The 14,408-nt window shown below is 48.9% G+C and overlaps 1 protein-coding gene across 3 annotated transcripts in view; it reads right to left on the bottom strand.

Moving 5' to 3' along the window:
• Positions 1 to 639: 639 nt before the first annotated feature.
• The window catches only part of LOC121928611 (casein kinase II subunit alpha-like), a 35,297-nt gene continuing 21,528 nt past the window's right edge, over positions 640 to 14,408 (bottom strand). For all 3 annotated transcript variants that reach the window (XM_042463551.1, XM_042463554.1, XM_042463552.1), the window contains 11 exons: positions 12,890 to 13,001; positions 11,273 to 11,374; positions 10,028 to 10,078; positions 9,014 to 9,073; positions 7,716 to 7,799; positions 6,518 to 6,628; positions 5,608 to 5,709; positions 3,539 to 3,639; positions 3,256 to 3,404; positions 2,773 to 2,862; positions 640 to 1,243 (listed from right to left, as the gene is read on the bottom strand). In XM_042463551.1, the coding sequence (XP_042319485.1) occupies positions 1,128 to 1,243; positions 2,773 to 2,862; positions 3,256 to 3,404; positions 3,539 to 3,639; positions 5,608 to 5,709; positions 6,518 to 6,628; positions 7,716 to 7,799; positions 9,014 to 9,073; positions 10,028 to 10,078; positions 11,273 to 11,374; positions 12,890 to 13,001 (1,078 nt within the window). In that variant the 3' untranslated portion in view covers positions 640 to 1,127. The remainder of the gene's footprint in view (positions 1,244 to 2,772; positions 2,863 to 3,255; positions 3,405 to 3,538; positions 3,640 to 5,607; positions 5,710 to 6,517; positions 6,629 to 7,715; positions 7,800 to 9,013; positions 9,074 to 10,027; positions 10,079 to 11,272; positions 11,375 to 12,889; positions 13,002 to 14,408) is intronic.

Below are 14,408 nucleotides of genomic sequence, written 5' to 3'. Positions count from 1 at the left end.
CAAAGCATCCCCGAGAGATGGACATTCAGTCTCTGTTTAAAGACCTCCAAAGAAGGAGACTCCACTAAAATCTCAGAGGAAAGTGTGTTCCAACGTCAAACAGCCCTCACTCTCAAGAAGGTCCTCCTAATGTTGAGTGGAATCTCTTTTCCTTTAGTTTGAAGCCATTGTCCCGTTGTGTCCTATTCTCTGGAGCAGCAGGAAGGAAGCTTGTTCCATCCTCAATGTGACACCCCTTCAAGTACTTAAATAGGGCTATCATATCACCTCTTAACCGTCTCTTCTACAAACTAAACAAACCCAGCAGCTCCCTAAGCTCCCCTACTGTGTATTACTTGAGGGTGCCCTTCCCAGACCCTGGCAATATGCTTGTGAATGGGTGACTTTGCGTGAATGGCGATTCCCTTCGATTTGTAAATGAAACTATTTTGGCACTTGCCTTCTGGGGTTTGTTCCTCAGAACCAGTGTGCATAGGCTTGATCCCAGCTTTGAGTTACCCAAGCCCTCTCAGCTGCTTTAATTGACCTAATAAAGTTCCCCCACTGTGTATTAACTGCAGGTGCCCTTCCGGGCCCCTGGCATTTGGGTAACAGCATCTCTGCTCCTTGCCAAGGAAGGAACGCTAGGCCACGCCACCGTTAGGGACATAGAAAATAAATTTTATTCTCCGTTTAAGTGTCTCCACTTGTAGTTGCATCACTAACCACGACCCCTCATGGAAGAATGCAGCTCACGTTACTCGACACGCAGACAACAGAGAAGCCTCTGTCCGTAGCCAGAGTCCGCACTTGTTGCCGCACAGAAAGGAGGAGGAGGAGGAGGAGGAGGAGGGAGAGGAGGAAGAGGAGCAGCAGCAGCAACAGCAGCAGCCCAGGTGTGGCTCTTTGACATACTCAAGAGAAAGGAAACGAAACAAAAAAGATCAGATTCCAGAGACAGGGTTCTCTCCCTCCCCGGTGGCCACCCCGCAATTCCCCGGCCTGGTCCCCCTCCGACCTGCTTTAGGGCAAGCGGCCCGGCCCTAGAGGGGCAGGCAGGCAGGCGGGCAGAGGGAGAAGGCGGGCAGAGGGAGGCTGTGCGGCAGCCTTGGCGGACGTTCTCCGAGCCCAAGGTGGAGAGGCTGAGGTCAAGGCTGTGCTCCGGCGGCGGCAGGAACTGGCGAGCCCAGAGCGTTGGGAGAGGAGATGACGGGCGAGGCAGCCAGGCTGCCGATGGGCTGAGAGGCAGACATGGAGGCGATTCCTACGCAGGGAGAGGAGGAAGCAAACAGAAAGTCAGTCTGGAGGCAAAGGCAGGATCTCTCAAGCCCTTCTGCATGGGACCTACCCACCGAACCCACTCACACCAGCAAAGGGCAGCCGCCATCTCTTTAGCAATAGCAAGGACATTTCTATACTGCTTATAAGTGTGCTTAAGCACTCCCTAAGCAGTTTACAATGTGTAAGTTTATTGCCCCCAAGAAGCTGGGTGCTCATTTTAGCAACCTACAGAAGGATGGAAGGCTGAGTGGCCCCTGGAGCACCAGCTTGGTATCAAACTCACAACTCTGCAACTGTGAATGGCTGCAGTACAGGCATTTAACCACTGCGTCACCAGGGTTCCTTAAGCTCTGATACCTTTCCGCTGAAGCTCAGAGTGGATGGCTTCTCCTGCAGGCCCCTCACCACATTTCACTGTCTCTCATATGTTCTTCATACACTCAACTATAGATGGTACTGTACAGACACGGAGGATTGACAGAACTAGGCAAGCAGCCCCTGTGGTCCCAAAAATTCCAAGGGGCCTGTGGACACGCAAAGACTTTTCTCTGTCTACCTCTCTCTCTTCCGTTCCTTCTCCACCCCAGAGATGACTGTGAGTCTCAATGCCACACAGCTCTACTACCTAAAACTCTCTCCTAGGCAGTTATGAAGGTAGCGAAGCTAAGAGATTATTTAGTAGAATCACAGAACCCTAGAGTTGGAAGAGATGTCAAGGGCCATCAATTCCAGCCCCCTTCTGCCAGGCAGCATTTCCTGTGACAGAGGGTCATCTAACCTCTACTTAAACCCCCCCAAAAGAGACACCAAAACTCTTTGAGGTAGCAGCTTCCACTTAGTAAGACCAATTAAACTTCCAAGCGTGGACCTTTAATGCTGCTTGCTCACCCTTTGTTTTTGGAAATGTTAATCTTTGTGAGACATGTTAGAGAGTCAAATGCTTTTCTCTGCATAAGCTCTGCTAAGGAGAATGCATTTTAATAGTGAGGCTGAGAGAGTGTGAGTTGCCCTAAGTCATCCATGACACCATTGCGGTGACCAGTGCAACTCACTCTCTCCAACCTCAGGGGAAGGCAATGGCAAACCTCCTCTAAATAAATCTTGCCAAGAAAACCCCATGATAGTTTTGCCTCAGGGCAGTGGTACTCAACCTTTGAACTTCCAGACATTTTGGACTTCAGCTTCCAGGAGATCCAGCCAGTATGGCCAATGCTCAGGAATTCTGGGAATCAAAGTCCAAAGCATGTGGAGGACCAAAGGTTGGGGTGGTCAGTCTATTGGCTATCCTTCAAAGGTGAAGTCTTGAAAATATTTAGGAATGACGTTCAGCACCACAGAAAGGTTCCTTAAAGCCTGGGCAAAGCAGGTCTGAGCGAATTCCCGGCCCCAGTGACATGGGACCCACTACTGCTGAGCATGGGAGGTCAGACCCACCAGGCCAGCCTTGGCAAGGCAAGGTCAGGGACTCTAGCTGTGTCCCTCCCTGCCCCATAGCAGAGCCCAGAGACCTACCTGCCAACATGCTGGAGGAGCTGACAGGCGTGTTAGCGGACGAGAGCACAGTGGAGGAGCCCATCCTGGCCGGATCTTTCACTATTGGGTCTGCAGGAGAGAAAAGGAGAGGCCAAGGCCATGTAAGCAAACTGAAGGTCACTTGTCAGAATCTGGCACATTCTGTCATAGGATTGTTGTGGTTATTACAATATACAACATGTTTAACAATTCAGAGATATTTCTGAGGCCTCTTCCTTGAGCTATGCTAGGGAAGTGCCAGACCAATCTGCTTGAAGGGGAAGTACTAGCTGAGAAGGGAAATGTGCCAGAGCAGGGAGCAAAGGCCTGGCGCTTGATGATTGTAGGACAGTGCACAGGTGTTCATGCACAAAGGAGCTAATGCACTATAGTCAACAAATGGTAAGGTAGTGTGAGACAGGGGAGAGGATGAGGAAAAGGAAGAAGGGGTTTAGCAGGGGAAGAGCTGCCCTGGTGACCTACAGAAGTAAGGGTGCTCCATGGCTTCGCGGGCCGTGAGTCGCGTCTGGTGGTCATAGCGCAGCAGCTTGTCCAAGAAGTCCAGCGCCTCGGTGCTGACCAAGTGTTGGTTCTCACTATGCACAAAGCGTTCCCACCGCTTGCGGGAATGTCTGTCCCAGAAAGAGAGCAGAGAGAGAGAAAGAGATTTTAAGGCCATGTGCTCCCAGAGTGGTTCTCAAGACCCTAGGCGTAACCACAGAAACCCCTTCTCTCAGAGGGGCTCTGGGACGCTTGCCAGGCGCACCTGCCAAGGATATCGTTGAAGCGAGGGTCCAGTTCAATGTTGTACTTGTCAATGTAGTCGTAGAGGTCCTCTGTGCCCAGCACCTTGGCGATCCGCACCAACTGGGGGAAACAAAGGAAGGGTAACATCAAGGACAATATTGTTGCAGCAGTCCAGGAAGGGAAGGATGGAGAGAAGCATTTTCTCAAAGAATCTGGAGAGTGGGAATAATGCCATTCATTCAGGAATTCATTCATTCAGGGGGCTCAGGAATTACAGCCGGCCCTCGCCTTACGCGGGGATCCATTCTGGATCCCTCCGCATAAGGCGAATTCCGCCTATGCTCAAGCCCCATTGGAAATAATGGGGCTCGTGTGCGGCGGCGTGGCAGTGCGGCGGCGCACGCGCCATTCAATTGAATGGGACACACCACCCCTTCTGCCCCATGGCTTGAGCACATAAGCTCAAGTCCGCGTAAAGCGCGCCCGCGTATGACATGGGTGCGCTGTATTTGGGGCTCATTACATAAGAACGTATGAGAGCCAGCATAGTGTCATGACTGGAGCACTAGACTACAACCCTGGAGATCAGGGTTCAAATCCATGCTTGGCACGGAAACCCATTTGGTGACCTTGGAAAAGTCGCACTCTCTCAGCCTCAGAGGGAGGCAAAGGCAAATGCCCTCTGAAGAAACCTTGCCAAGATAACCTCATGATAGGTTCATCTTAGTCAAAAATGACTTAAATGTACACAGCAGCAGCAGCAGCAGCAACAACAATAACAACAGATCAAACCAGGTTAAACTCAAGGCCTCTAAGTCCAACGTTTTCTTTGCACAACAGAGAAGCAGTTATCCGTAGTGCAGTGGTTTGAGTGTTGGACAAGGACCCTGGGAGAGCAGGGTTCAAGTCCCATGGAAACCACCTCAAGGACTTGGGTAAGTGCTCTTGGATGCAGCGCTCAAGATTTCCCCGCTGTTTGGTGAGAGTTTTGGGGCCAGGTGATCTGGGCCTTAGTCTTTCCTGAGCCTTGAAACCCCCAGGCTAGCCAATGGCCCATGGTCAGTTTCTCTCTTCCTTACAGGAGGGCAAAGGTAAATTCCCTCTGGAACAAATCTGGCTATGAAAACCCTATGATAGGTTTGCCATAAGTCAGGAGCCAAACTGAAGGTGCATAAATAACAACAAAACATACATTCCAAGCAACAGAGAATGTAATCATTACCCTCCTTGCTGAACTTATATGTGCCCAGGTGGACACACTGCCGTCTGTGGGCACCCCATGGACCCTAAGGACAACCTTCCACCTCAAACCCATTACATCAGGTCTGGATAAGAAGGAAAGAAGCCCAGGAGAAATGTGGAATTCATGCAAGCAATCAAAGTTTTTCCTAGAAGCTTGTGGGAATAATCCCCCCAACACACACAGAGAAATGAACCTCAGAAAACGACCAGGGAAGGGGCAGTCATCCGCTAGCACAGTTGATCGATTAAGGCATCAGAATGAATATCGACAATTACTTGTTTATATTCTATTTTTCTCCCAAAACTGGAACTCAGGGCAGCTAGTTGTTGTTGTGTGCCTTCAAACTATTTTCAATTTATAGTGACCTTATCATGGAGCTTCCTTGGTAGAATTTGTTCAGAGGGAGCTTGCCTTTTCCTTCCTCTGAGGCTGAAAGACTGTGACTCGCCTAAGGAAACCCAGGTGGTTTCCACTGCTATATAAGGACTTGAACCCTGGTCTCTCGAGTTGTAATCCTGCGCTCAGACCACTACACCACACTGGCTGTCACAAGGCAGGTTACTGACATGAGAACAATACAGATATAAGCCCATACAAGTGGAAAGGTTATCGAGATGCAATGAAACTATCCACACAATCAAAAATTGTTGCAGACAAACCCTTTACAAAAGCAAAAGACATAAACCAGTCACCTTGGGTCCCATTTTGGGAGAAGGGTGGCATATAAATAAAGCAAATAAATAAATAAATGATGAATCCAACTCTGCTAAGGACCACATTCCCTCGCCCTTCCATCTACGGCACAGAAAGGGAAAGGGCCAAAAGGGTCACCTGGCCAGCCTCACCTGGTCGTAGTTGTCGTGGCCGTGGAAGAAAGGCTCCTTGCGGAAGATCATACTGGCCAGCATGCAGCCCAGGCTCCACATGTCCAGGCTGTAGTCATACATCTACACGAGAAAGACAGGGAGAGAACAGAAGAGCTATCAAGCCAGCTGGTACGATATATCCAGAAACAGAGGAGGTCACCCTTAGAGGAAATGATCCCCTCTTCACTTTGCAGTAGGGACCCAGGCAGAGAATGGCATCATTCCACTGTGCCCACCCCTCAACTACCCACAGCCAGTTTTCCCTCTCTGCTGTTTGGCAGGATGGGCTTTTGACCATCCCATTGACCCACTCCATCTGCTCTCCTTCACAGACATAGGCACTGAAACACCACTCCTCCTCCTAGATTCAGTTGTCTTCCACCAAAGACACAGCAGTCTGCAGGCATCCCCTGCCATCTCTATCCACCCACACTTGCTCCCAAAGTGACATCCTTGGATCTCACAGCCATCACTTCTTTTTTTGATCAAAAGGAGTGTGGTTCACTTTGGCTGGTCACCCCACTCCACCCTCCGTGATCATTTCTTGGAAACTGCAAAGCAGCTGTCCTGGGTCTTTGGCCACATTCCTTCTCAGCCTAGGCTTCTGGGAAGTGGGTGGCACCTGTCTGGCATTTAGCAGGTCCCTGTTTCAATACCCACCATCTCCACTTAAAAAGATGAGCACCACCACACACCTTGGAAAGCCACTATTGCGGTCTGAGGAGACATACCAGGCTATGAATGGAAAAGCCCAATCTATGTCCATCTCCTCTCTGTCCCTGCCCAGAATGGACGGGTTTGCTGGTCCGCTCCCAGACCCTGGCTCCTTGTTGGTGGGTTAACCATCCACCTCAAGGGCATCCTGGCTGGCATTCAGCAATGAGCCTACCTGGTAGTCCACCAAGAGCTCCGGACCTTTGAAGTACCGGGAGGCCACCCGGACATTGTATTCCTGTCCCGGATGGTAGAATTCTGCGAGACCCCAGTCTATCAGGCGCAGCTGCAAAAGGCAGGGAAAGGAGAGACAAAGAGAAACCCTAAGCAGGCAAAAATCAAAACAGAGACTGAATGGCCATCTGTCAGGGATGTATTGATTGAGAGTTCCTGCATGGCAGAGGGTTGGACTGGATGGCCCTTGGGATCTCTTCCAACTCTAGGATTCTATGATCTATGGTTGGGACAGGAAGGCCACCCCACATTCACTTTGCTGTGTTCCTCCTTGAGGAAGTGGATGCTTGGAATAACTCTCAGGAGGAGCCAAAGCCTCCCCTCCACCAAGGAGATGATGCAGGACCAGATCGAATTCGACTGACAGCAAAGAGCAAATGCAGAGAGGACCTATTGCTTGCAGTTGAAAACAGGAAAAGGTGGTGTATGCCATAGGTGCTTTCGAACCTTCACTGGCTTCTTCATAAGGCAAGGTGTTATAAACCAAACAGGAGAACACCTTTCCTGATGAAGAAGTCAGTGAAGGTTCGAAAGCTTGCAACATGTATATTGTGCATTTTGGCTGGCCAATAAAGGTGGCACTGTTTGGTGGATTTTTTATACTTATAAAACTTTGGGCAACACAAACACTTAAAATTGTACTTTTCTAGCAACAAACCCTTGACTGAATCTACATTACAATTATTCCTTTAATTTGTCAATTGGGCTGAAAGTGTGTCCTCAAGCAGCCCACTGGCTCAGAGAACGACACACCCTGAGCTTTGGGTCTGGTGCTTGTCTTGTCTGCTGCTCCTCCTAGGAAAAAAAGAACTCGAGAAGGATCCATCCTGTCCCCTCTTTGCAGTGAGGAGAGGCTGCCAAATAGAGAAATTTCTCAGAGGAACTGCAAATGTAGTGTTACTCAATGGCCTTCGTAGTCATGCTCAAGGATCATTTTGAAATTCCTCCTGGACAGAAGATTGAAGGACATTTTGGAATTCCTTCTGGACAGAAAAGGGAAATGCAGGACACATCTTCAAAAAGGAGGATGTTTGGTCACTCTGAGGAGGGCAGTTGTGTGGTGCACAAGAGAGGGCCTCACGCTGCAGTGCTTTTCTAAGTGAGGCGACCCAGTAACCTCTGTCCAGAAATGGACTCACCTTCCTGTGCTCGTGGTCTATCATCACGTTGTGTGGCTTGACGTCCCGATGCATGACCCCCATGCTGTGGCAGTAATCCAGCGCCTGAGGAGGTAAGACAGCACCATTACACAAAACAGGAAGAGAAGCATCACCTCACCCTTGGCCTCAAGACTGTGCATTGCAAGCACAGAGACATATGGAAGCAGCAGACTGATCGAAGGCAACCAATGTGTATGTACATCCATGCTCAATTTACATCCATGCATAAAGGCACCACATGCACAATGCCGCTTCTGCAACTGTGAAGTGGGAGCGGATGCTCTGCATGAGACAAAAACATCCAGCCCCTTCTGTAAGGGAACTTGAGGCCCATATGGAGACACTCACAGGCTTCCAAGCACTAAACTACAAGTGCAAAATTATGCATAATTTTAAAGCCATTAAAATACTTTAAAAAGCTACCTTAATAAATAAACATTAAAGGTCCAGGATGTCTGTTGAGACCCAGCCAGTTATTAAACAGATGGGATGAAAAAGGCAGAGGTCTGTGTCTGGACAGTTGTGGAGCAGTGTCTTGCCTGGGATCAGTTGCCCACAGTTGTGTGGCAAAGAGTGGTGAGTCTCCACAAGGAGGAAAACTTTGCTCTTCAAAAGGGTTGCTGGGCCTTTGGCTGTACAGCGGGCCACTGGGATCCACTGAGGTTTGGTTACAGGTCCCCCGTGGATACTAAAATCTGCATCTGCTCAAGTCCCATTAAATGCAATCATATATAAAATGATCTCCCTTATATAAAATGTCAAAACCAAGGTTTGCTTTTTGGAATTTATATATTTTTAACATATTTTCAAGCCGTGGAGGCTTGAATCCAGGGATAAAACCCCACTTTGCAGACCCTGAAGCCTCCTGAAGACTCACCAGCCCCATTTGTATACAGTCGGCCCTTCTAATACACAGATTTGTATACACAGATTCAAGCATCCATGGTTTGAAATTTTTACTTTTTAAAAAAAAATTAGTAAGTTTATTCACACAATTACATAAACAAATAAACATATCAAAACATCATCCAACAAAAAACATCTTTTTTGAACATTTTCAAATATCAAACCTTGATTTTCCAATTTTTATAAGGGACACCATTTTGCTATGTCATTATATTTAATGGGACTTGAGCATCCACAGATTTTGTTATCCACGAGGGATCTTGGAACCAAACCCCAGCGGATAACGGATAACAAGGGCCCACTGGACATTGTGGGTGACTAGCCAATGCATAAAGCACCCCACCACCCCTTTTCTCCCCTCAACTGCTTACCTTCAGGATTTCATACATGTAGAATCGGATGTCAAAGTCTGAGAGCGTCTGATACAATTGCTGTGAGGAGGGAGGAGGAAGGGAGGAAAAAACATTGTCGAAGGGGGGTTAGAAAGGCAGCCTCAATTCTGCCAGGAATGTGCAAAGCAAGCACCCCAGGAGACTGAAAGGAAGGATATAAACTTAATGAACAAACTAAGTAATAGCAGAACCCTTGTGTGTTTGCCAGTGAATCTTCACACTCAACCACACAGATCGGGAATCCCAGCAGAGGCTCTGAGATCACAGGGTTGCAACCAAGTCTGGGGCTCTTGCTCATGTTGAAGCCTCCGTGTCAGAGGTGAGGTGTTGCCCACATTGCTCTGCATTAACCTTTGGCTCTTTACTAAATGCTGCAGGTCTGTTTTGGGAGAGGGAGCAACCTCCAGGCCTGCTCTGGGCTACCTGAGCCCCCACCCACCACCAGCAATTCAGAAAATGAAGGCTGATCCAGGATGGGTGCCTCTCGGACTCCCCGGACTTCAGTTACATGCCTTCTCTTGCCCTGGGCTCAAAACAAGCTCTCACTCCAAACCAGAGACAGCTTAGCTTGTCTGCCATGATTGAAAAGGAAGGAAGGGAGAAGCCTGAGGACTAACTAAATGAGAGGCAAAAGACTGCCTCTCTGTCCCAAGAGGTCCTGCCTGTTCCATGGCTACCATGGCAGCCTAAGAAAGGAAACAGCACACATGTCTCAACCACAGAGCAGTTTACAATGCAAGCTCTTAACATGGACATGGCAATGCAAGCTGAAAGGAAAGCAGCTTCACTAGGCTTTTTTAAAGCCACCTCCCTTCCCCATACAGCTAAACCACCTGCATGGGTTGTACTGCCATGGGCATACTGATGTATGCTGCCCCAGGCAAATGCTATAGCAAGAGGCAACCCTGAGGACATCAGAGGGAAAGGGATGGGCTTAGTCAAAACCTGGCTCACCCCCCATATCACGCTCAGGTACACCTGTCATCCACTCACCTTAAAATCTGTGTTGTTGACATGCTCAAAGACCAGGGCAGGTGTCCGGGACTGCGCCGCCACACATTCCGGGGCAGGAGAGAGAAAACAGAAAACAACAAAGTTTAATTTCACACCAGAAAAAGTCATGAGATCATGGAGTTGGAAGGGACCCCAAGGACTATTTAGTCAAACTCTCTAGTGGTGCAGAAATAAAACACACAACTGCCAGAAATCCAAGATCTTCAGCAGAGGACCTGTTGTGTGTCCCAGCAATAAGAGCTTTTTGCCTAGCAGCACCCCGAATGAAGTACTCCCTGTTTGAGCTCCTGGTGGGCAACTAAAATCGTGCTGCATGGCCATTAGAAGGAGCATCTTAAATGTTAAGAGAGGTTTGGCAATGGAACCAGCTGCCTAGAGAGGGGATTGGGTCTCTTTCTCTACATGTCTTCAAAGAGTGGGGATGCTAGATCCTGCATTGAGCAGCGGGATGGTCTTGTTGGCCCCTTCCAGTGCTAGGATTTGATGGCTGTTCTTGATCAATTAAAAATAAAAGAATGTCATCAGCATACAAATTAATAACATTATATGGCTATGAACTGTAATACCCTTGATCACAGAATCATAGAGCTGGAAGAGACCTCAAAGGCCACCCAGTGCAACTCCCTGCCATGCAGGAATACACCATCAAAGCAGTCCCTAGCCCTGGCTCAGTGCAAGGGAATCCTGGGAATTGTAGTTTGTCATGGCTCTGACAGAGTAAGCAAAATGTCTTTAAAAACTACAGTTCCCAGAATTCCCTAGCATTGAGCCAGGCAGTCAAAGCAGTCTCAAACTGGATTATTGTGTGTTTATGACCTTAATCTCCAAGGAAAGGTCTGGTGGCAGCACTACTGTTACCACTGCACTGGGAAGAGGAGGCAAATCTGGGTAGAGCCCAGGCACATACCTGGCCCCATTTTTTGCCAGAGCCCCAAAGGCTTTCATAAAAACCCATTGTTTTGACTTGGCACATCAGACCTCTAAGAGGAGCTATTCCGCAAACATAAGGCCTTGCTTCCACAACCAACCCCACTGGCAGAAGAAAGAGAAGGGCCTTGCAATAGACCTCTATCCTCAGGGCAGGTTTATGCAGGTTTATGCAGCAAGGAGAGGCACTCCTTCAGACATTAATCTTTCAATCGGTCTTCTCATTTCCTACACAGCACCTATGCGCTCACGGATGTTGCACTACAGGCAATCAAGTGCAGACACATGACTTCTTACCACAGGGTCTTTGACTATATCTAGAAGGCTGATAATGTTGGGACCCCCTCGGAGGTTTTCAAGGATCTTGATTTCACGCTTGATTTTCTTCTTTTTTACTGGCTAGGGAAGGCAAGAGAATTAAACAGAGGTCACAGCGCAGCCTTTTGAGACCTATGTCTTTCAAACTGAGCAACCAGAGCACACTTCCCAGTGCGCCCTCAGTGCACTGTATCTTAATGCTCCAGGGCCTTTGGCTGCTGAAAAATCTGGCCGTTCCACATGAAGATCCCTCCAACCCTTGCAGCCCACAACGACCCTGCTGTGTCCTGCCAGGAAAGCTGCTTGGGAGGGGAGGTTTTGCACTCTGTCTGCCTCTGCTGGGTGGCACCACAAGGAAGTGCAACACTGCCCCTTTGCCAAGCAAGTGGGGATGGCACAGGAGGGCTGGCCTAGCATTGTTTTTCAAGAAGCAGCCTGAGAAATAAGTAACCAGTGAGTTTTGAAGAAACCGAAACTGCCTTGGAGTGCAGAAGGACAAAGGGAAGGAGAGTGCTTGGGGACAGGATGTGCTGCCAAGACCTTGCTAGGTCTCGACACAAATAGCTCAACTCCAGCCACAGATCCACAGAGTGAGCCTGTGAGTGCGTCTTTGGCCAGCCATTATCCATCACATGATGAGGATGGAGGCAATTAGGACTGTGGAGACACTGTGCATGTTCTGTAGGGTCATGGCTGTGAAATGTATCTTCCTGGCGTTCGGCACAGAGACCTCAGCATCTACACTTTGTAGAGAAAGGATAGCATGATGTGAGGGGAGGAGGAACTGATGCCAAAAGGCGGCCCAAGGACACAGAGGGGCATCACTCAGGCCTCTGACTAGTTTCTAAAACCGCAGTGGAGGTGGCCTGACCTTTTGCAACTGGAAAGAATTAACCAGAAAAAAAGCGAAGGAGTCCAGGTTCAGGTCATTGCAACAGGCTTCCTTAGCCACTGCCAACAATAATCCAGTATCACCACTGAAATAATATGTTTCAAGGGTTCAAGAGAGTTTACATGCACTGCCTCAGCAACCTTTACAAGACTGGGTAGTGGATTGTTGCTGCCAGTGGCTAACTCTCCGCAAACCCTCCTGCAGGCCGCTCCCTCCCACACAGCAGGCCCAAATACCTCTGTTTTCCTCTGCAGTCCCTCACTATTTTGAGAGGGAATGAGATTAAAACAGAGGTATTTGGGGGCAGTGGAGCGTGCTGGGAGGTTTATTTGTGTGTGTGTTTCCACAAGTTTCCTTGCTTTGGGAGGGCATCTTTCTGTGTGGTTTTAATCATCATTTTTTAAAAGGTGTGGAATTTATAGTTTCAGGGAGGTGGCGTCAGGGGCAACAAAAGAAGGTCTAGGGTCTGCACACAGCCTGCACTTTATCCATTCCTGCTTCACAACAGCACTGCAAGGCAGACTGATATTACTACCTTCTGTGTCAAGGACCATTTTAGAACAGACTTGAGAGAACGGTTGCTTGCCCCTGGCTCTTGGCTAACATGAGATTTGAACCCAGGAACTTCCAGATTTTAGTGGCAGGCAAGAGAGAGAGAAACAGAAAGCCCCCCCCCCCCACCACCACCCCATCTCCACACGCACCTTGAGGATTTTCACCACAACTTTCTCATTGTTGGTGATATTGATGGCTTCAAAGACCTCGCTATACTTGCCACGGCCGAGTTTCCGTACAAGCTGGTAGTCATCTTGGTTGCTGTTGGAGCAAGAAGAGGGAAAGAGAGAAGAAGAAAGTGTTCTGTTTACCTTCCGACATGCTGGTCATTAATGAACTGAGGGGGGAATCTCAAAAGGATGGGTTGGCCCAGCCCCTGCTGCTGTCTGCAATGAGGGCCAAGATGGCGCTGAAGAGTCACATTGAGAACAGTGTTGCCAATTTCGCCAATTTCGCGACTTTCACACGAAAACGGGGATTTTCAGAGCTTTTCGTGTGAGTTCCGCGCCTTGCTCTAATTCCGTGCCTTTTCTTGCCTTGGCCCGTTTCAGTGCAGCCTGATGCGAGCAACCAAAACCCTTTGGAGTGTAACAGTTTTCAGCCAAGAGGGCTGGAGAAAACTCTCTCTCTCTCTCTCTCCATGACTCCCTCTGAGAGCCAGGACGGAGCAAGCGTTTGGAGGAATAGTTCAGCCAATCAGAGAGAGGACAGTGATATTGCCCCCCCCTGGCATTCTCAGGCTCCAGGGGCAAAAGTGCTGGAGAGAGGCCGGGGTGAGGGATCTTGGTGGCTTAATCCCAATTGCCTTGGATTTCCAAGTAAGAAATAAGTTTTAGGCCACAAAGCATACTTGTCATGTATCATGGCTTGATGTTGTTGCTTCTGTTGGTGCCTGAGAGGGACATTTGAATTTCTGAATTCCTGAGCTTGGCCAGAGTGCCCCAAGCTCCCTCTCAGGGTTGTTGTTGTACTGTGAGGCCATTTGGGTTGTGTGTGTGAAATGCGATGTCCCTGAGTTGTGTGTTAGTGATTAAATCTGCCTCTGAGCATGGGCAGAGCACCTGGTCAGTTGGCACCTCTCTGCCCCTGTACTTCCAGATTTGGTTTTGTGGCTCTCTTTCGTCCCTTTTCCTTGCCCTCCTACTGCCGGCAATATCCCGTTTGGACTGCTTCTAACTGCAAGGCTCCGCGCATGATGGGATTCTGGGCAACCACCAAGCCCAGAATTCCTGCATGGAGCCCTGGCTGCCAGTTAAACAGCGTTTCACATGTCACAACAAACTACATTCCCAGATTCCCTGGTTTGCAAGGGACTGCCTCACGCTAGTCCCGATCACAGCCCCAGGAATGAGTTACACGGGATCCGTGTTGCCATTTGTCCACTTCTTCAGCGCATTGGATTTCATAATGATAATAATAATGGTGATGATGATAGTGAGATAGATCTTGTACACTTTGAGTCTCCACTGAAAGAAAGTTGGCAGCCTGAGCTTTCCTAGACTTAAGCGTATTTTCTCCGATGGCATGGGAATGTTAGTTCATTGTGGCACCAGGCTCTTTCTCACAAAACTACCTCCCAGGGTTCCTAGCACTGAGCCCGGGCCGTTAAAGCGGTCCCAAACTGGATATTTCTGCAGTATGGGTGGACCTTGAGCATTTTTCATCACG

The sequence above is a fragment of the Sceloporus undulatus genome, chromosome 4, assembly GCF_019175285.1.
Source record: "Sceloporus undulatus isolate JIND9_A2432 ecotype Alabama chromosome 4, SceUnd_v1.1, whole genome shotgun sequence".
Lineage (NCBI taxonomy): Eukaryota > Metazoa > Chordata > Lepidosauria > Squamata > Phrynosomatidae > Sceloporus > Sceloporus undulatus.
The sequence above is the reverse complement of the archived record's forward strand: the minus strand, read 5'-3'. Positions and strand labels throughout refer to the sequence as shown.